This window comes from Pinus tabuliformis, chromosome X (genome assembly GCF_031772625.1).
Source record: "Pinus tabuliformis cultivar Carrire ecotype Pingquan chromosome X, CPIR1, whole genome shotgun sequence".
NCBI classification, from domain to species: Eukaryota; Viridiplantae; Streptophyta; class Pinopsida; order Pinales; family Pinaceae; genus Pinus; species Pinus tabuliformis.
In genome coordinates, this window is record NC_142308.1 from 567,410,393 (window position 1) to 567,433,323 (window position 22,931).

Genomic DNA, 22,931 nt, shown 5'->3' on the forward strand with positions numbered 1-22,931 from the left:
CATTGAGCATACCAATGGGCCTTGCTTACCCATGATCAATGAATGGATGGATGAGTGTTAGGGAGCATTGCATTCCTTGAGGTTTGATTTTTGATTGGAACATCACTTGATTAGAGTCAGAGAGTAGGATACTTGCAGGACTACCCATGGGTATCCATATAGGTTCTTGATTATTCCTTTGCGGTTGACCCATGCATTTGTCACTTTCCTGTTCGGCATACTGTTGTAGAGGCTTTTGTGGTTATTCTTTGATGCTCTCATCACATTTAGCAGGACACATGGGTGTCACTTGAGATAGTTGGCTGAGACACAATGCATCATCGATAAGAGAATGACTTTCCAGTTGAGGCATATGGTTGGAGCGCATGTTGATAGATAAAGGATTAGGGATGGCGTGACCCATTGCAGAGGGAACGTATGTTCCGCCCCTGAGTACACACTTAGGGAGATGATCTCGAGAGAGTTGCATGACACTTTCAACAAGACATTTTGAGGCATTGTATGCGCATGGGGGCTTGGGGCACAGTGGATGGTAGGCTAATTTTACATGAAGGCGTGTGGGCTCTAGGCAATAATAGGGTACATCACCAGGAGATGAGATGACATTGTCCGTTGTGTGATTAAGCAGGAGAAACACAGTTTAGCATTGATTCATGATACATGTTGTCTGTCTATTGGTTGCATACAGGGATTAGTGATGAGGTATGGATGGGCGCCAACAATTTGCAGTACTTTGCCGCAACAATTAGTTATGATCAGAGTGGCGCAGTGGCAACATGGCAGTTTCCTTTTGGGATTAGCATGGGACCCTGGCATTACAGGGTTTGACAACTCAACCACCATTATGGGTGAGCTTAGTCTTTATAGGGGAAGACCACCCATATCTTCCATTGGACTTCAGTTTGGCAGAGAACGTTTCTCTTCTCAATGATTTGTTGATGGTATTAGAGAAGGAATTGCATTGTACTTTCAGGAGTTCACTCGTGAGGTGCATGTGATTGGTTTTTCGGTAGAGAAACTTCATGAGGAGTTGGTTGAAATTTTACATTTTTGAGACACTCTAATTATTCGCAGTATGTAGAGGGCCTCTAGTGTCTATTCCTTGTTGGCGAGTGAGTGGAGCAAGACTCGAGAGATGCTTCACGATGATTAGGATGGTTTGGGACCCTGGTATTCACTTGGATCAACTTGTGAAGCGACAACATGCGATGACATTGCTTGAGGGCAAGCAATTTTGGGGAGGGGAGATTGTAATGTTCCCAAATTTTGGATTCCTTGGTGAGGTGGTTAGGAGGGTTTTCCAGAGCTTGTGTCACCTTGGTCATAGGAGCAAGATTACTCCATTGGTGGGCCCAGAGGGGTTTAGAGGAGTTCTATGGGTCTGACTAGGATCGGTTACCATATTTCATCATCGAGATCAATTTTGCATGGTTTGTTCTTGGTTCCATTGCATTCTGATGATTTCCGTAAAATGACGTTATTAACAAGTATTAAAAGTGACTTTAACTAGTTTATAAAAGTCACTTTATTAAATAAAGGAAGGAAATGTGCTTTTAAATATTTAATTGGAGGGAAAAGATAAGTGAGTTATAAAAAAGGGAAATGAGGGGGTCTCTCCTCATTCATTCATGCATTTGTGAGTTCGGAGAAAGAGCTCTTGGAGAGAGTTTGAAGGAGAAGCTTAGGGTTTTGGAACCCTAGCCGACATAGTAGACTCCGGTGTTGAAACTAGCCACCCTAATTTGGATTTGAGAGTGACATCACTCAGATTTCACCATTGAGCTTCAATGGAGAACAAGCTTTCAGAGAAGTATTGAGGTATCCACGTGTTATTAGATGATTTTAGCAATCTTATTTGGTATTCTCTATATCATTTTAGCAGAAATTTGAGCCTCGGGAATCAAGTTTCAAGACCAAACAAAGGCTGAGTCTGTGGTTTAGAGTGGCCGTTTATATCTTGGTAGCAGATAGAGGGTTTCGGGGGTTCGAATTTTTCTTTTGAGAAAGGCAGCTTGAGTTCCTAGACAGAACCACTCCTTTATAACAGTACTGGATGAGTTTCTTTGTCTCGTGGGTAGTGTATTTGTAGCAGTGGTGGAAAATTATTGTGGAGCATATTCATTGTTATAATCAGGGCGAATACTCAATTTTTCGGTAGCAAATTAATTACTTGGCTAGTGCATGAGATTGTGGGAGAATTGGAGTCCAAGTCTCACTTCCTTCCTTGACTGCAATTTCCAGAATTGATACCAAGAGGACAAGGGCACTCTGGTGAGTCTACGTTGCTGTACAATCAATTCAAGGACAACGAGCCATATTTTATGTGGGTAACTAGTGTCAAAGCCATTCTTGAGATTCTGGGACAGTGTAACCAATTCTGGGCAACCTCTTTATAACCAAAAGGCAAAGTTAGTGCAACAATTAAATTGGAGCTAATAATCTTGAGACCAGGTGGCTGACCATTCCCAAAAATTGAGCATATGATGGACTGAGCATGAATTTCCTCTCTTGACTAGGACGTATCAATAAAGAGGGCATAGTTGGAATCTTTGCTAAAAAAGGGACTGATATTTGTAGCTGTAAACCCTTGGGGAAGGTTGACAGTCAAGAGTCCTTTTTTCTGGAAATTATGTACTAGGTTCAATCCTTTTTGCAAAGGCTTTTGTTGTTGTTCTTTGATGCTCTCATCACATATAGCAGGACACATGGGGGTCACCTGAGACAATTGGGTGAGATACAGTGCATCGTGGATAGGAGAATGACTTCCAATAGTCATATGGTCGAAGCGCAAGTTGACAGATACATGATTAGGGATGGCGTCACCCACTGCAGATGCATCATATGTTTTGCCCTTGAGTACACACTTAGGGAGATGATCAGGTGAGAGTTGCATGACACACCTTCAACAAGCCATTTCAAGGCATTGTACGACAATGGGGCATAATGGATGGTAGGCCTCTTTTATAGGAATGCGTGTGGGCTCTGGGCAATAATTGGGTACATCACCAAAATACGAGATAGCATAGTTTGTTGTGTGATTAAGTAGGAGTAGGGAAGTTTAGCATTGATTCATGATACATGGTGTCCGTCTATTGGTTGCATACAGGGGTTAGTGATGAGGCATGGATGGGCGCCAAGAATTAGCAATACTTTGCTGCAGCAATTAGTTATGATCAGAGTGGCGCAGTGGCAACATGGCAGTTTCCTTTTGGGATTTGCATGGGACCTTGGCATTATAGGGCTTGACAGCTCAACCACCATTATGTGTGAGCTGGTCTTTACAGGGGAAGAGGGTCTTCCATGGGCGAGGATCAACTCAGTTGAGTTTTGGTCCAAGTTTACCATGTTTGAAAACCTTGACTTCGTTTAGAGTAAGTCATCCTCCAAAGAATTCTATGAACTATGTGGTACTAATGTCTTCCATCATCAATATAGAGCCTTCTAGCTTCGAGTAGAATGCCATGATAGAAGAGTACGACTTCGTCATGAACAATGATGTGTGGGATAGAGTGCTTCGATCAAATGATTGACTCTAGGTGGTTGTCAAGGTCAAGCACACAGCAAATGACAGCATAAAAAGATTCAAATATCCGTTTGTAGCTCGAAGGGTTCTAGAAAGAGGGAGTTGACTACTAGGAGACTTTTGCTCTTGTTGCTATGTATAACTTTATCAGGTTCACCGTGTCTTTAGTAACATTGTTTGATTGGTGTTTATGTCAAATGGGTGAGGGCAGCATTTCATAATAGTTTGATTGAGGTGCTTGGGTGTGATACCCATGTTTGCAGGTTGAAGAAGGCCCTTTATGGTTATAAATAGGAACCATGTGCATGGTACTCCAGGATTGATGAGCATCTTCCAGGCTTGGTTGATTACTATATCTGCTTGTTTTAGTCTTATATTTAGATGGTCTCATACTTATAGGAAGTTCAGGTAAACTCATAGAATGGTGCAAGATAGGGTTGGTGAGAGAATTTGATATGAAGCACATCAGCTTGATGCACTACTTTCTGGGTCTAGAGGTGGGAGCAAAATCCATGTGAAGCTTTACTTGGACAGGTTAAGTATGCACTCGAGATTCTGCAGAGATTTCACTGTTCAGATGATGGACATCATGCCTGTGGCTATTCCTACGGTAGAAAATTTGAAGTCTTATTGATTCTTATTGAGATTTGATTGATCCATTTGTGTATAAGCAGTTGGAATTTGGTAAATACCAGGCCCAACATTTGTTTTACAGTCAACACCTTGAGTTAGTAGTAAGTACATTGTGCAGCATAGCCAGGTTCACTGGGTTGCTGCAAAGCATGTGTTTTGGTATTTGAAGTGGACAATGCACACTACTTGGTGCAGCATAGAGGTTCATTGGGTTGCTGCAAAACATGTGTTTGGGTACTTGAAGTGTACAATGCATTTTGGGCTGTGGTATGTTGGTGCTGGTGAGGTGGTGCTACATGGTTTTTCAGATTCAGATTGGGCAGGTAGTGCTAATGATAGGAGGGGCACTTCAGGGTGTCGCTTTAGTTAATGTTCAGGTATGATTTCCTGGTTCAGCAGAAAGCAGATTTCTGTGGTACCAGTTTAGCAGAGGCAGAATATATGGCAGTCAGTTCTGCTAGTTGTGAAGCCATTTGGCTTTGCAGGTTATAAACAGATTTGACAGATCAGACTCTGGACACTATTGTGATTTACTATGACAATCAGAGTTGTAATGAACTCTCTGATAAACCAATATTTCATGATTGATCCAAGCATATTGAGATCAGATGCCACTTCATTGGAAACAGGAGTCAGAAGGGAGCTGTGGTTCTGCACAGATCGCCAAGCTGTTGATATCTCAATTAAGCTCCTTGCAAAAGGAAAATTTGAGATGTCCACCGAGGAGAGTGGTGAGGTGCACATTTTCCTCAGTAAGTGTGACTGTTAGGAAGTGTACCTCTGATAGTCTTATACAGCACTGTGCATGTGTGTGGCTGATCTGGGTACATCTCTGCTCTTGGCCATAAACTTGCTGTGTGGCTGATCAGGGTATATCTCCGCTCTTAGCAATAAACTTACTCTGGGACTTTAGTCCACTTTGCTTTTTGACCTTAAAAAAAGAAGAGGGAAAAAGGGATGTAAGTTGATAGCCAGAGGTTCCATGATGAAACATTTGAAAGTAAAAAAGAACCCTTGATTAGGAGGGCAGTTTATTTTGGCAGTTTTCCAATTGTAGTTTAAGTCTAAATTGAATTAGGTGCATGTGGATAAGGGTGTAGATCTCTAGGAGCATGTATGCTTGCACGCCTCAGATCATCTCCAATGGAGGCACTGTTGTGCATCTGTCAATATTCACTGTACCTACTCTTCGTCACAAGGGTACCGATCTTAATTTTGTTTTCAGCAGTTTACTGTTTTCTTGTAACTGATTTTAATGTTCAGAATTAATGAAAAATAGTAACACAATTCCTAAACAACCATCATCAGTCTTTCTAAATTAATGTTCGTATCCTTAAGGCTTATACTAGGAATTTGGTTTTTTTTGTATTATTGATATCTCCTATAGACTAAGTGAAGCTAGGTTTCTTGCCAATCAACATGAACAATATTTCATATGTTTTATGGCATGTGTATCTAGTTTGAAAGTCCCAAGACAAATGCATGTTCTATGCCCCTTCAAAGTTCTCAGAGCCTTCTTGTGTCCAACATCAATTTTCTTATAAAGTAACCTGGGGATCTTTGTTTATTGTCTTTAAAATTCAACTTTTGTACATGTATGCACAATTGTGGTGTGTCCCAATTTTTGGGAAAAGAGGAAGATTGTTTTCATTCAATGTTTTTCTACTTTTACCGTGCTTGCTGGCCTCTCTGCTATTGATGCTAATTAGCAACTGGATATTCTTATATTTTCAATACAAATTGATTGATGGAAAGAATGTTCTGAGATTTGTGATACCTGTTTATATGTAACAGGTTTCAATGTGGAGACTGTAGAATACAAGAATATCAGCTTCACTGTTTGGGACGTTGGAGGTCAGGACAAGGTAGGGGGTTCAAAATTATGTAATCTTGACATCTAAAATTTGTTGGTTGTGTCTGTGACAGTGTGTTTCACACTGGTTTCCCATCCTGTCACAGCCTGACATCAAAGTGGAAACCCCAGAAGACTACAGGTTTATGTACATTCTGACAGCCTCTACTTTGAGCAGTGTACCAAATATTAACCATGAATTTCATGATTTACTCATGAGCAGAATATATAAAATATTGACCATACCTCTCACGATTTACTTATGGCAGATGTGGTTAAGCAAGAATATAGACTGGAATCACATCCAGCTCTTGCATGTATCCAGAAATATAATAGTAGTACCCTAACCACAGGAAACAACATTGTGAAATGCGATAATATTGCAACAAGTGAAATATAACCTAGGGATAACATAAAAGGAGCAGGAATAGCCAAATAACTTCAAAACTCTTCCATTTCATTAATCATGCTGCAGCAGCCACCTGCCAGGAAGTGTGAAGGTTTGAGGCCAATGCCATTGTCTGCTTGGCCAGTATTTAACAGTCATGCAATTCAGTTCAGCGCTTTGAAATCAGCAACCATTAATGGCCATGACATTTGTGTATCCAATACCAAACTCAACTACTACTCAGCTAACCAGTCCACAAGTGGGCTCACCATTAATGCTCAGCCTTTATAATGTTGGTCTACACCCTATGTAAATGTGCTATTCAAAAAATAAAAATTCACTGTAGTCCAACTAGGAGCTTTATCCTAGAGTTCTCTTTGATTAATTGGAAAGTATTTTGCAAATATTAAATATTTGAGACAGAATGGTCCAAATGTTCCAGTTTAGGGACTGACATTCAAGCTCTTGAAAATGATCATATATTTATTTGTTTTTTCCAATTTACAAAAGCGTTTCTTTTATTATGGTAAGTTCCATGGTGGTACCTTGATCAAATTGCTCACAACATTGTCATGGAGCAACTGCCTTTCGTGAACACGTGGGTGCTTTTACTAGCTTTGTGCGTGTATAAGCTGAAAGGGATAACATCTCCTGTTTAGAGTCTATATATTTTTGCATATAATTTATGTAGTTCAACGTTAATCCCTCATTGACCTTTGCGCTTCGCATGTCTGGAAATGTGTCCCAGGCTTTTCTCCACACACGAGTGAAGAAATGGTACTAATTCACCTCATCTTTTGGGGTGTTCCTGTTGATTTAAAGACATTGTTGATAATTCGTCAATCAAATCAGATTCTATATCAGACTGCAGTTCATTTGTCTGGTACTCCTAAATCTGTCTGGGTCTTTTGCCCCTGCTTTCTGAGGTTGAAGCTCCTTTGTCCATGCAACACCACCTCCTTAGAAAAGGAGGAAAGATATGTTACCTTGTCCATAGGTGTTAATTTCTTGCTCATGGTCCCTTTTAGACTTTTAGTTCTTTTCATTAACCTTCTGTTTCACTTCTGTTGTATAGGCTTTTCTCCATTTATTAAGATTGGAGGCTACATCTGGGTAAAAAATAACAATTTCTACCCAGAGTGTCACTTAGAGTTTTTGTAACTAGTAAGCTTAATTTGGTGAAAATTGTTGTGCCATAACAGGTTGCCCTTGAAGTGTTTGCTAATGCAGCAGATACCTCTGTTTTGTAAATGTGTACAGATCCGACCACTTTGGAGACATTACTTCCAGAATACTCAGGGTCTAATATTTGTGGTTGACAGCAATGATAGAGACCGTGTAGTTGAGGCTAGAGATGAGTTGCACCGGATGCTGAATGAGGTAAGCTATCTCATTGATCTTGTAAGTAGATAATAAGTTCTGTCTATTGTTTTTCCAAGATAATGAAATGAAGGAGTGGCTTAATACTGTATCAGAAAATAAACACACTTATGTTCTTATTTCTTACTGCACTGGATCTTTTGGGCTTTGCATAAACTGTAACAATTTCTGTTGGTTGTTGCATGGTTTTTTTAGGATTTTAAAATTTAGGGTTTTATGGTCAATTATGTTTTTCTATAGCCATGAAATGTTTCCAATGTCATATTAGTTTGTTTTTGATAAAGCTCTATTAGTTTTTTTTGATTCTTTACTGTAAGAAAGAAAGATAAGTTTTATTAATGTCCAAAACTGATCAAAATAACTTAGTGAGGTGAGAAAGCAGCGGAGGTTACAGGACCAATGTGGGAGTTTCAAATGCAACTCTAAGTCCTTTGATACATTTTGACATGGGACAAGTAGATTCCCCAAATGGACATGTGGGACACTTAAATATTATATATTAAAAATTAAAAAAAAAACTACAGAAATAAAATATAGGCATGAAGATATAATTTTTTTGAACATTTAGAAAATAGAACAAGCACATTTATTGGAGACATTTCTGCATTCGTTTTTTAATTTTATTTTTTTGAACGTTTTTTTGGATGTTGACCAATGTTCCACCAAGACTCTGGGACGGGGAGATGCGGGTGCAGGGAGACGCACAAGGGAATGTGTGGGAGTACCCTCAAATTTTAGGGAAATTTAGGGGGGACGGGGGACATCGGGTATATATATATTTTTTCCTTTTAATATATATATATATATCAAATTCATATTCAATAATGAAAGCATAAATACAATGATACATACATGATTGAATTAAATAATGAAATACATTGATCCATACTCATCATCCTTACTAATACATACATGATTCATCCATAGACCACACGATTCAATAATGAAATACTCCAATCCATATTCATTATTCACCATTCTAGAATCTACATTGATTTAAAAATTAAATTCATCATTCTAGATTCTAAATTGATTTAAGATTAGAATTCATCATTCATCATTCTAGAATCTAATTAGTACTAAGCGAAATATACTATAATAGATACTGAAATCTGAATACTGGAATAGTAATTTGTATAGCTAAAACTCAAAAACAGTGGAGTGATGAATCTAAAAGTCACTCTAAAGTACAAAGAGGGCTTGGTCCTCTTGATTAAATACTAATTCCATACCCTTGTACATAACAAAATGCAATGGAAACATTGCAATCCATCAAATCCTGAATTACTGAAAAACTGTAAACTCTGCTGGATTTTGAGTGAGATCTAAAATTCTACTTTCTCCATATGAAATCCAATGAGGTTGGAACCACTCTCAAACATCCTGAGTCATTTCATGGTAATGTTAAAAATTTAAGTAAAAGGATGAAAATGAAAGATAAAGGAGAATGTAAACATTACCATGAATTGCATAGCATTAGTAGGGAAATATGGTTGAATATTAGGTTTTCCCTGTCATAAATCATTGTTTAAAAGCAAATTTAAAGGGGGACGCATAGTCCATATTGAGGGGGGACGCCCAGGTGTCTCTCTTTTGGGGAGTCGCATCCCCCACACTGGGGAAACATCCCCCCTATGTTTCCCCAAAAGGGGGACGGGTCCCCTTGGAACACTGATGTTGACACATGTGGGACACATGCTTTCTGAGTGTTGGACATGCGCCCTCAAGTGTTTGATACACACCAAGTGTCTAAGTGCTTAGCACACTAAACACGAGAAATGTAGGGACAATGATTATACACTATCCTAGTAATTAGTGAATACAAATGGACGAACTCTGAAGGTTAACCTGAAGGAGGACTAAAGATAAATACATCATTATGCGTGAGAAAGATAAGAGATGTGAGTCACTAATCTGCATCAGGAGTAGAAGTGGATGATATATTCAACATCGTCAGTCGTTGCAAATGTGTTAATCGAGAGTCTAGGAATGTATTTTGGAGAATGGTCAGGATTATGAAGGATTAGGAAGGATAATCTTGGGGAGAACTCGGGTGCTACAACAAGACCTCCCCTGATATTCAAGGTCAAATAGAGAATATAGAAATGGGTACCTAACTAGATTTTGGGTTGAGCTGTTCAAACTTCACATTCTGGAGTCATCTAAATTGTGTATGTTTCAACAATCATGTGGGAATGGATTGGCAGAACGACAGGTGGCATTGTCTCAGTGATCTAAAGGGGTGTGGGGTTGAAGTCTGAAGATGCTCAATAGTAATGCTGATGGACTGAAGGAGTGAAGAACCCTTTGAGAATCAACTGTTTTCATCCTAAAACAAGACTAGTTTGATCAGGGTGTGGTCATTTTTCCGGAAGGTTTGATGTGAAAAAACTACTAAAGCTAAAATGATAATTGTGAAATAACTATCTTATGGTTTTTGTAATTGATCAACGAGGAATTGTGCCAGCTTGTCTAAACCAGTGTTGCACGAAGGGCCCCCCCCCACGGTTCCAAGCCCCGAAGCGCGTCCCGTACGGAAGCGCCTAGGAAGCTTGGCCGGAAGCGGGGCTTCCGAATTCGGAAGCAGCGCTTCGGCTTTTTTAGCCGCTTCCTGGAAATTTGGAAGCGTTTTACGGAAGCGCCGCTTCTGAAGCGCCGAAGTGCGCTTCGTACGGCGCTTCAGGCGTCGGAAGCGTGGCGCTTCGGAGGAGGAAGCGTGGAGCTTCGGAGGAGGAAGCGTACGCTTCCAGAAAAGCGTTTAGAAAATCTTTTTTTTTTTAATTTTAGGTGAGTTTGCTTGTTGGGGGTGGGTCTACCTTGGGTTAGGGTGACGAATGAAGGTAAAAAAAAATATAAATATAGCAGATGCTCCCTCATGGTAATGTTAAGTTCTTAAAGTAAAAGTGACATTCTCCTTTATTTTTCATTTTCATCCTTTTACTTAAATTTTTAACATTACCATGAAATGACTCAGGATGTTTGAGAGTGGTTCCAGCCTCATTGGACTTCATATGGAGAAAATAGAATTTCATATCCTATTCAAAATTCAGCAGACTTAACAGTTTTCAGGAATTCAGGATCAATGGGATTGTGGCATTTCATTAGATTATATCAAGTATGAAGGTATGCGATTAGCATTTAATCAAGAGCACCAAGCCCTATATGTACCCTAGTGTTGGTGGTGTTAATTGTTGAACTCCTTTGTCACACGGCACGCCCTTAGCAAAAAATTACCTTTCAATCAAGTCAAAATCATCGATCAAACATGTTAAGCTTTTTCTACCATATTTTAAGTCTTGAATTAGGTAGTTTGATCAAAATTGGGCAATGTTGACTAATATCCCTAGACAATCAAGGTAGAGGCAAAGGCTAGACAAGAGGAGAAGAATCTAGATTTTAGATAATTAATGTACAATGGATGTTATATCTATCTTGATTTATGCAAAAATATGCATGTTTTCATGTCTTCTACAATTAATTTGGTATTTGGGATGTTTGTTTTGAGTATAAATGCAAAAAAAATAAATATATATATATATATATATATATATATATATATAGCAGACGCTTCCGCGGACGCTTCGCTTCCTAGATTTTTGGAAAATGACGCTTCGGCGTCCCCGCTTCCAAAAAACGCTTCCGCTTCGTGCAACATTGGTCTAAACCACTTAGCTTAAACTTGAGTTGCAATCATTGGACCTATCTTCTTTAATTCCCATTGGCTATTTATAATTTTATACTACTTGGCTGAGAATTTCATTTTGATTTCACATAGACAAAGCACACTATAAATTCCGCCACTGGAAATGATTTGTTCTTTGTCTATGGGAAGGTCGTACATGTCTTTGAAGTTCATGCTATCATGATACTTTTGAAGCAGATATAGCTTATTGGGTAGGCTACAGTTTTGGGCATTTTATTGCTGACTTCCTAAATACATTTGTTGGCAGTTTTGGTATCATTGATTGAAGTGTAAACTATGTTATTACAGTAAACATTTATGACAGCCCTTTGTGTGGGCACATTTGTATGCAATATGCATCCTCAATGTTTTGTTGTTTGAATAATAGGTGAGAATGACAGATGTTTTGTTGTTTGAATGGACACACTTTTTTTTAATCTTTGTCTATATGCAAGATGTACTGTGTGGCCTGTTATATCATTTATGCTTTGCTATTTTACACTGTTGCTGCAGTGAACTGAAGGAAAATTTCAGAAGTTTTGGTTTACTAATGCATAACTTTTGAAAAGTTCTCTTGTCATTGGCTTTATTAATGAGGGGCTTTCTTGCAAACTAGTTTCTGATGCTTAGTTTTGGAGAAAGTAAAGTTGAAATTTTCTCTGGCTAAGGATAGCAAGATGAATCTAAATGCTTCCAGTTTTTGCAAGCTGTGCTGAATAAGTTTGTCTGGTTTGGACATTCATGATGTTCAGCCTCAAACACTAAAGTTGGTGTAGTTGCGTTTCAAGGAGTGACTGAATTAGTCTTCTGTTATGATAGGATATTGAGTGCTATTAGAATAAGTAATGCTTATTTTTGATGGGTGCATGATTTTGACAAAATTAGCTGCAAGGTCTTAAATTTCTCTATGTGAGAAAGCAAAAGCTATTCAAGATATTTTAAGATGTGGCAAAAAAATTGGATTAGAACTAGTTTGGGCTGTAAGATCTATCCTTATCTTCAGCAACCAGTTTGTAAACAAATTTTGTAGAATAGAAACATGTTAGTGTAATATGATATTCTTATCTTTTGCATCCTGTCTTGTGCGTTTGTGCTTTTAAAACCAACATCATGAAAATGTTAAAGTGAACAATAACCATTAACGATCATGCATCACCTGCAAATTGTTTAGCTAACTGTCCTTTTCTGCAACTCAGTGGACCTTTTTTGTGAATTCTGGGCTTGTGAGGCTGAGGCCCCAAATGTAAATATGCACTTACCGGGTGCTCACATTTTCTCCATTTATGGGAGGTTCATACTAACCATGTTTATCAGGAGCATGGTCCTTGTGATGGGCATGCACTGCATTATCTACTTTTAAGAGAAGATCAATTGTAAAAGGCCATTGGATTACCATTGCATCCCTTAAGGAGGGATTACCGTTGCATCCCTTAAGGAGAGGGCAAGATCTACCTGTACATATGCATGCTTTAGAAAGACATGGAATTTCAATGGCATTTTAGAAAGGGTTTTGCATGAATGCAAAATTTTCTACCATTGATCTACACCTTCATACACCACACCTTGATACCAGATGAGGTCTATAACTCTTATGTTTAGTTCTCAAAATTAGTTCTTTTAATATCATAGTTGAGCATGTGTATAATACAAATTACATAGATATTAAACAAGAAGTCATAGTAGGCAACAAATTTTAGAAAAGAATAAAAGTTGTATTTGTGTTACAACTTATGTTATAGGATGTAGGGCCAGTGAGCTTTAGAATGCTTCACCTCTAGCTGAAACAGGTTTGTGTAGTGATTTTTTTCAAGGGTATCTGCCACATGTTTGAAACCCTAAAAAGCAAATATTCTATTTAGAATTTTAATTAGATTACTTATTATTAGTCTGTGAGCTGTATAGCTGTATAAGTTATCAATATTCTGTACCTGTAGGCTGTATAGCACATGATAATGCTAGCAGGAAAGATCTGGGAAAGATTTGAGACAATATATAGGTATTGAACAAATACAATGGAAAAAATTACAACCCTTAACTATGGAAGTGTTGCCTTCCTTTTGTTTTCCCCACTTAGGCTTGGCTACAAAAATGGGTACAAAGTAAAAATCTCTTATGATCCCTAGGAGATATACAAATTTTATCCTCTCTCTGTCCATTCTTCCTCCATTCTTGTCAATTCTAGCAATCCCAAATGTTGGAAGAAGTTGTCATTGATATTAAAGGGTGAATGGGCCATTGCCAAAGACGAAGAAACCCTAAGATGCTCCTGCACTTGTTTGATAATATGCATGCGAAGGACAATGAATTTGGATACAAGACCACTCTAGTTAGGTTGCCCTCATCATGCTGTTCCGTTTGATAGGTGGCACACCATGTGGGTCTTCATTATTGCAAAGATATCTTGATTTGCAGTTGGTGCCCCAAAAGGATGGGTTTAGCACTAGTTTCTTGCCCCACAAAATCATGCCCTTAATGTTTTATTGCTGCCCTAAAAGAAGGTCAAAATTGAGAGTCGAATTGTCCTAGTTCCGCATGTCCAAGTCAACCTTGAACGCAGATGTTATTGAAGACAAATAAATTTTTTAATGTGTTTAATTCACCTTGTTTAGGTCGGCTTCAAAATACAGGTGGCTTTTCGAATTAAAAATCGGTATTATGCTTAGGACAACCCCAATAATAGGGCCCTCTCCAAAAATGTATAAATATAGTACCCGTGGGAGATCAAAAATCCATTCAAATTATCAGGGAACAATTCTGAATTTGGTGGAGTAAACAAAGACATAAACAAGAGAAGGAGAATGAAAGGCACAGACTAAGGGTAAAGAAAAGGAGTAATCTACTGATCCTATATCAATCCAAGAATCTCTATTTAAGGAAGTTTTTGGGTATACTTTCCTTGTGGTTTTTGAAGACAATCCGTGGAGAAACTAAGGTTTGTTCTCAAACCTAATTTGGCCTTCCTGAGGCTTCCATTCCCACTTTGTTTGAGGATTATATTAGGTGATCTGATGCAGTTCTTTGGAGGATTGTTCGAAATTTTTTAAGGCAGTCTGAGGCATCGAAGCCTTAGGTTTTTTGAGGCTTGACTAAGATCCGAAGCTAAGTTTTTGATGCAGATCCAAAACCATTTATGAGGCAATCCGAGTTTTGAAAGGAGGCATACTTTCACTAATCACGATGAGTACCCAAGGCAATCTTTTGATTTGTTTAAGGAGTTGTTTTGAAGATTGTCTGAAGGCGTTCTAAGGCTCATGTTTTGAAGTAGACAAAAGTTTGTTTTGGGGAATGTCTTGATGCAACATGTTGCGTTGTTTGAGGAGATATGAGGCTCAAGTTAGGGCTGTCCTAACTATTGAAAGAGGCTTGTTTAAGCAACTGTTTAGAGGTATGAACTAAAATGATCTTGTAACATTAGAGGACAATTACAATGGCAAGCTTAGTATGTTTAGGAAAAGATAACAATGATTATATTTTGTTGTATTTGGGTCATTGACCATGGTATGGGAGCCCAAGAGGTTTTCATTTTATCTTTTGTTTAGAGGGTGGCAAGGTGGTGTTAGGAAAGGAGTTGTTGCCTTCATCTAGCGGGAGTTGGTAAAGCTTGGGGTTGTAGCTAGTAAACTGAAAGTTGTAGCTTCCCTTGTGATATAAAATTTTTGTTCATATATATCTTGTGTTCCTTTAATGTGATGTTATTGGAAAATGGTTTTATTGTTTCACCCCCCTCTTAGAATTTCCAACAATTGGTATCAGAGTAGGTTACCCTCTAACAGTGTAATCATGGGAGGGAAGATCGTGAACAAGCATGGATCATATGGAAGGCACCTCTTCAAGGATGGTTTCGATATTTGATGGAAATGATTATCCACTATGGAGTAGTTGCATGGAACTACTTGAAGGCTATAGGATTGGATGTTTGGCTCTCCATCGTAAATAACTACAAAGTTCCTAAAAATCCTCTAGTTGATCTTGAAAATCTCTTCATGCCATCATAGGTGGATTGTCAAGAACCATTAAGTTGAAGGTAATGTCTTGCACCACAACCAAAAAAGTTTGGGATAAACTTAAAACTCTATCTCAAGGTGATGATAAGGTCAATCGGGTCAAATGTCAAAAATAGAGCTCATTTTGAAAACCTGAAAATGGATGAAAAAGAATATATTGTGACCTATTTTCTCAGAGTAGATGAAGTTGTCAACTCTATCAGAGGATTAGGAGAATATCTATCGTACCAAAGGTCCTGAGATCGCTTCCCTTGAGATACAATGCCAAGGTATCGGCCATAGAAGAAACCAAGGACTTGACTATGATAACAATGGAAGAATTACTTAGCACTCTTACAACATACGAAATGAGAATAAATACAGAAGACAGACCATCAACTAGAGAAGCAACTTTTAAAGCCACAAAGAAGACAAGAAACAAAGAACTCAAGGTCAAAGGAACTCCAGATGATGAATCAGATGAAGAAGCAAATTTTATTAGGAAGCTAAAAAGAGGAACCAAAAAACACAAAGGTAAGTTACCTTGAAAATGTTTGGTTTGTGACAGAATAAATCATTATGCTAAGCGATGTCTTTTAAGGAAAAGAAAAGCTTCCACAAGAAAAATATTTATTCTAAATAAGACAACTCTTCACATGAGAGTGCTACAAAAGAAGTGGATGCAAGAGAAGTTCTCTTCATAACCCAAGAGAATTAAAATGATGAGATGAGGATGACAAAAAAGTCATTGATTCAGATGAAGTAACAAAAGAACCAAATGTGAGAATATATTTCTTGTGGAAACTCATAAATGGTTGTGAATTAGAACAAGAAGATGAAGACCTTAAGGAGAAATTGAAGAATAGTGAAAAAGAAAATGCCTTGCTTAGAAATAAAAATAGAGAATTGAGAAACCTACTTGAGAAGCGCGATGAGGAAAATATCTCTTTAAAAGTCCATCTTGAAGAAGCAAAGAGAATTGAGGAAGTGATGAAGACCCAAATGAAGAAGAGAGAAGAAGAGTGTAAGAAGCTTGAAGAAGAAGTTGTGTCATTGAGAGTTGAAGTTGATAAGATGAATAAGAAATTGAACAATTCACTAGTGTTGGATAATATTCTTAGTTGTCAAAGACCATCAGGTGATAAAACCGGTCTTGGCTATACCGATGCATCCTCAAGTAAGGAAGACACAAGCTCCAAGCCTCCAAAGGAAGAAACTCAAAGGGAGTCTAGAAATGCTGCTACTTTTGTTGATGAATAATGGATTGAACCTCCCCCTAGATAGAACAACTTCAGAAGATCATCCCACTCTCGCAGGTATGAGAACATTTTTCTTGGTCAATGTTACTCTTGTGGAAATTTTGGACATAAAGTAATCCATTGTAAAATCTCTACAAGAATAATTATGTAAGAAACAAGAATGATTACGAATTTGCAAGAAATGACCATAGATCAAGGACTATTCATGGATCTATCAATAAAAACTACTATCCATTTGAACCACTAATGAAGCAGAACTTTGTATACTACAAGTGCATTAATCTTGGTCATAAGGCACAAGATTGTAGGTTTGAAAATGCTCCAACCATAAAGATAGAGAAGTTTGGCTATGGAATGGGAAAGGAAGAAGAAGGAAGATTGCGATATACCATTGATATCTGAAGATAGAGAAGAAGAGTGTAAGAAGCTTGAAGAAGTTGTGTCATTGAGAGTTGAAGTTGATAAGATGAATAAGAAATTGAACAACTCACTAGTGTTGGATAATATTCTTAGCTATCAAAGACTATTAGGTGATAAAACCGGTCTTGGCTATATTGGTGCATCCTCAAGTGAGGAAGACACAAGCTCCAACCCTCCAAAGGAAGAAACTCAAAGGGAGTCTAGAAATGCTGCTACTTCTGCTGATCAACAATGGATTGAACCTCCCCTTAGATAGAACAACTTCAGAAGATCGTCCCACTCTCCTAGGTATGAGAACATTTTTCTTGGTCATTGTTACTCTTGTGGAAATTTTGGACATAAAGCAATCCATTGTAAAATCTCTACAAGAATAATTATGTAAGAAACAAGAATGATTACGGATTTGCAAGAAATGACCATAGATCAAGGACTATTCATGGATCTATCAATAAAAACTACTATCCATTTGAACCACTAATGAAGTAGAACTTTGTATACTACAAGTGCATTAATTTTGGTCACAAGGCACAAGAGTAGGTTTGAAAATGCTCCAACCATAAAGATAGAGAAGTTGGCTATGGAATGGGAAAGGAAAAAGAAGGAAGATTGCGATATAACATTGATCGCTGAAGATAAAGAAGATGAATGTTACATGGACAATGGATGCTTGACACATATGACTAGAGATCAAAACAAATTTGTTAGCCTAAAAAAAGCGACAGTGTTTCATTTGAAGATAACTTTTTTGTTAAGATACTTGGAAAGGTGTAGCAAGCCTTGGAAGTGAACACATGAAGGCACAAAATGTTTTGCTAATAAGGGATTTGAAGCACAATCTTCTTAGTGTTGGAAAGATGTGTGATCAAGGGTATAAACTCTTGTTTGACTCTCGGAAGTGAAAAATCAAAGAAGACTGAGGAAGTTTGGTCGCAATAGCCACAAGAAGACCAAACAACATATATGTTCTAGACCAAGAAGAATGGAAGAAAATTGCAGCCAAGCAAAAGAACTGTAAGGACACCAAAGAAGGGAAGGATAAGAAGACGAAAGTCATGTTGAGTGTCATATGTTCGGGGAGAGTAGCCCCGATGACACAAATCACCCTTTGCCATTGATGTCAAGGGGGGAGAGAAAATGAAGTGCAACATGGACACAGGGGGAGCATGATGGTCAGGTAAAGCATGATGGCAAGTAGAGCACCAGTGTTGACATCAATGATGAAGGGGGAGATTGTGTGAAGTTGTCATTGTTGTCAAAGGGCGAATAGGCCATTGACAAAGATAAAGAAACCCTAAGATTCCCCCTCACTTGTTTGATGATATGCGTGCAAAGGACAATAGATTTGGATTCAAGACCACTCTAGTTAGGTTGCCCTCGTCATGCTGTTTTGTTTGATAGGTGGCACGCGATGTGGGTCTTCATGATTGCAAAGATATCTTGATTTGAAGTTGGTGCCCCAAAAGGATGGGTTTAGCACCAACATTTTCCCCAAAAAATCATGCCCTTAATGTTTTATTTAAAGAAATTTCAACCCCTACTCTGGTTATCAGATTTCCTTACCATTCCATGCATTTAGTTTTAAATCCAAGCATGATAAAAATTCTAAAATGTGGATATGACAATAATTTTTTGAAAACACAAATTTAGAGATTTCACAACTGCTGAAATTGCAGAAATAAAACACAGCAAAATTATGACAGCCACACAGAAAATAACACAGTGATTTTTGGTCAATGTGACCTTGGAAAAACCCCCTACAACTCTTGGGGAAAACTAGTTTGAGAGCTCTTCTTTATTTTTGAAAATTCTTTTACAGAGAAACTGAAATACACAGTAAAAATTCCAGCAACGAGAAATTACAACTTATCTTGATTTCCTTGCTTTAACTCTGCCTCGAAAATTGTGCCAATCAGCAAACAGCCAAAACATAATTTTTTTCAGCATTAAATGATGTATGGACAGGCTCGAAAAACATGCCTAGAACTTGTTGTAAGGATTGTATGGACCGTAGGGATTTCAGCAGTACAATTGCCTCAAAATTTGTGCCCTTGTTGCTGTCCCTCTTCTTTGATTTCTATGCTGTCCCTCTTCCTCGATTTCTGTGCCTTTCTCTTGCGGTACGGTTTTTCCTTGGGATGCGTGCCAATAAATGTTGCTGCCTAGATTTGCTGAAATGTCTTCTTGCTGCTCTCCTTCACTTCCTCATTGCTCAGAAATTTCTTCCTTGCTCTCTTTTCTCTTTCTCTCAAATGCTCATGAAAGAATGAATGATCTTTTCCTCCTCTTCTCCTTTTATTCTCTAAATGACCTTTTGCGTTACCTTAAGATCTAATCGCCGAGATTCATTTAGATCGAGGGATGAGAATAAATGTGCACTTAATTCTCACTTTCTATTTTTTAACTCACCCACTTAAATAAAGACCCACTTAGCCTTTTATTTCCATAGTCACTTTTTCACTTTCTAATTCTTCATTGAGTTTAATAAAGTCAATTTTAAATTAGAATGTAACTTTACCACTTATAAAGTCACTTTTAAATTAGAATGTAACTTTACCACTTGTAAAGTCACTTTTAAATTAAATTGACTTTATCACTTATAAAGTCACTGTAGGAGAAAAGTACAAATAAATTTGGACACTTTTCCCTAGGCCAAAGATCAAAGCCTTATGGAACCACTTGTCCTCTGGTACCCAAATTTTAACACTCCCTCTTACCGAGGAAAGTATTCCTCACCACTCCCATCTTGTCTGTGAAGTAGACATGCTTGCCCCATGTAAGGCTTTGGTGAAAATGTTCGCTACCTGCTCATTTGTGGAAATGTACTCAAGCTTGACAACTCCCTTTTGGACATAGTCTCTAATGAAGTGATACTTGATCTCAATATGCTTTGATTTGTCATGAAAAAGTAGATTCTTTGAGTTTTATACAACTCTGATTATCACTTTAAGTTACTGAAGGTCTCAATGCCTGACCAAATAGACCAAACAATATCTTGCGAAGCCATATGGCCTCACAACTAGCCAAACTAGCAACCATATACTCTGCCTCAGTTGAACTCAATGCAACTGATTGTTGTTTCCGGCTGATCCATGACACAACTGTCGAAACCAACCCAAAATAACACCCAGAAGTACTCTTCCTATCTAAAGCACAACCTGCCCAATCTGAATCTGTGTACCCTGCCAGTCTCACTCGATCACCCTGTCTATAATCCAGACCAAAATGCACAGCCCCTTGCAAGTAACGAAGAATGTGTTTTGTAGCCACCCAGTGCACTTTCCTGGGCTCACACATGAACTGACTCATAGTGTTAAATGCAAAACATATATTTGGTCTAATGTTGACCAAATACATCAAACAACCAATCAATTGTCTGTATAGAGTAGGATCCACCAACTCGGAATCAGAAGCGTGAAGCTTCTTCCAGTTAGTGATCATAGGTGTAGACATGGGTTTGCAGTCCTCCATGTGAGATCTGCTAAGAATATCCACAATGTACTTCCCTTGTCCCAGGAAGAAATGCCCCTCCTCCTGCCACACCTCCAATCCCAGAAAATAATGTATCAAGCCGATATCCTTCCTCTCAAACTCTGAAGTAAGATCTCTCTTGCAATCCTCAATGAGTCTCTTTGCACTAGTGATGATTAAGTCATCAACATACAACACCAAAATGAGAGGCTCCTCACCCACTACAATGAAGTATAGGTTCGGATCAGCCTCACTCTTTGTGAAACCCAATTGGTGCAAGTATGTATCAATCCTAGAGTACCAAGCTCTAGGAGCTTGCTTCAGGCCATAGAGTGCCTTTTTCAATTTGCATACATGGGACTCCTTCCCATGCACCTCAAAGCCCTGCGGTTGCTCAATATAAACCTCCTCTTGAATGAAGCCATTGAGAAATGCGGTCTTCACATCCATCTGGTGGATCTTCCAACCCATCTCTGTTGCGATCAATATAATGGAGCGAATTGATGTATATCGAGCTACGGGAGTGAAGGTCTCCTCATAGTCAACTCCCTCTACCTGTGAGAACCCTTTCGCCACAAATCGAGCCTTGAACTTCTCGATGTTGCCATCTGCAACATGCTTTATCCTGTGGAGCCATCTGGAAGTAACAACTGATTTTCGACTTAGTCACCGGAGAATCCACAGTAAGAACCATTTTCTGCCAACTTTTCAAATCCCAACCGGGATCCATCATCAGGCGTCCGCACTACCTCCCAAACTTCGTTCTTCATAATAGAAGAATACTCCTCCATCATGGCCTCTCTCCAGACCTACTGGCTGGCTGCCTCGTCATAACTAGAAGGCTGGGAATCAACAATGCTTGTTACCAATGCCATGTAACTACTGAACCGCTCAGGTGGTTTACTCTCTCTAACCTATCTCTTTGGCCCAACAATTGATATGGCCTCGCGCAAGGTATCTTGAAGCCACTTGGGCTTCCTCTTCCCTGAGCATACTTCTCCCACCGGAGTGAAAGAATCCTCATCATCATCAGAAGCTTGAACTCCTGAAGGCCTGTCAATTGACCTCATGCTTGAACCTGTGCCTGTAGATGCTGAAGTATCGTGGGAACTGTCCATTAGTGGACTACCCTGTGAACTGCTCTACGGACTGCCCTGCACGCTGCCCGAAGAACCACCCACCTGACTCTGAGAGCCACTGCACACTGATGGACCTGACATTGTAATCCATGTACCTCTTGATCCCTGACCACTGGATCCTTGTGACTGACTCAGCTACTCCTAAGGGTCTGGTGACTCTGGATACTCTAACTCCCGCGACCTCTTGAAAGCTCTCTCCTCCTCGAACTTCACATCCCGTCTGACAACCACTTTCCTCTGTGTAGGAATATAAATCTGATAAGCTTTCGAAGTCTCGCTATAACCCACAAAGATGCCCTTATCTGCAGTGGGCTCTAGCTTTTTCTTGTTCTCCTTGGGGACATAGGAATATGTAAGGCACCCAAAGATACGAAAGTGCCCAACATCAGGGTTCTTCCTAGAAAAAGCCTCCTCTGGAGTCACATTCCCCAAGGCACGATGTGGACTTCTGTTCTGCAAGTACACAGCAGTGTTGCAGGCCTCTGCACACAAAAATAAAGGTCTGTAGTGGGCTCTAGCTTTGTCTTGTTCTCCTTGGGGACATAGGAATATGTAAGGTACCCAAAGATACGAAAGTGCCCAACATCATGCTTCTTCCCAGAAAAAACCTCCTTTGGAGGCACATTCCCCAAGGCACGATGTGGACTCCTGTTCTGCAAGCACACAATAGTGTTGCAGGCCCCTGCTCACAAAAATAAAGGTAACCCCTAATCATGAAGCATGGCTTTGGCAACGTCTGCAATGGATCTGTTCTTCCTCTTTGCAACCCCATTATGCTGGGGGTAGTGGGGGTAGTAAGGAACTGTGAACTCCCTCCTAATGCTTGCCTCAGCACAAAAATCAACAAACTCACTAAGGGTATACTCCCCTCCATTGTCCGACCTGAGGACCTTGATCTTCCTACCTGTCTGGGTCTCCACAAGAGCTTTGAACTCTTGAAACCGCTTGAAGACCTCACTCTTGGTCTTCAAGAAATAAATCCAGGTCTTCCTCGAGTGATCATCAATCAATAAAACATAGTACTCATAGCCACTTAATGATACATGAGACATTCGACCACTCACATCGGTATGTATCAAGTCAAGGATCCTGGTCGCTCTGTTGTCAATGTTGGGAAAATGGGATCTGGCAAACTACCCCATATCACAACCTTTGCATACATAGGTGATTAGAACTGAAATCTGGCACACTAGTGGTGATCTCC

General features: G+C 39.1%; 1 protein-coding gene across 2 annotated transcripts in view; it reads left to right on the forward strand.

Moving 5' to 3' along the window:
- Window positions 1–22,931, forward strand: part of LOC149141281 (ADP-ribosylation factor 2-like) — a 46,800-nt gene that overhangs the window by 12,700 nt on the left and 11,169 nt on the right. For both annotated transcript variants that reach the window (XM_089449907.1, XM_089449908.1), the window contains exons 3-4: window positions 5,951–6,021; window positions 7,657–7,776. In XM_089449907.1, the coding sequence (XP_089306033.1) occupies window positions 5,951–6,021; window positions 7,657–7,776 (191 nt within the window). The remainder of the gene's footprint in view (window positions 1–5,950; window positions 6,022–7,656; window positions 7,777–22,931) is intronic.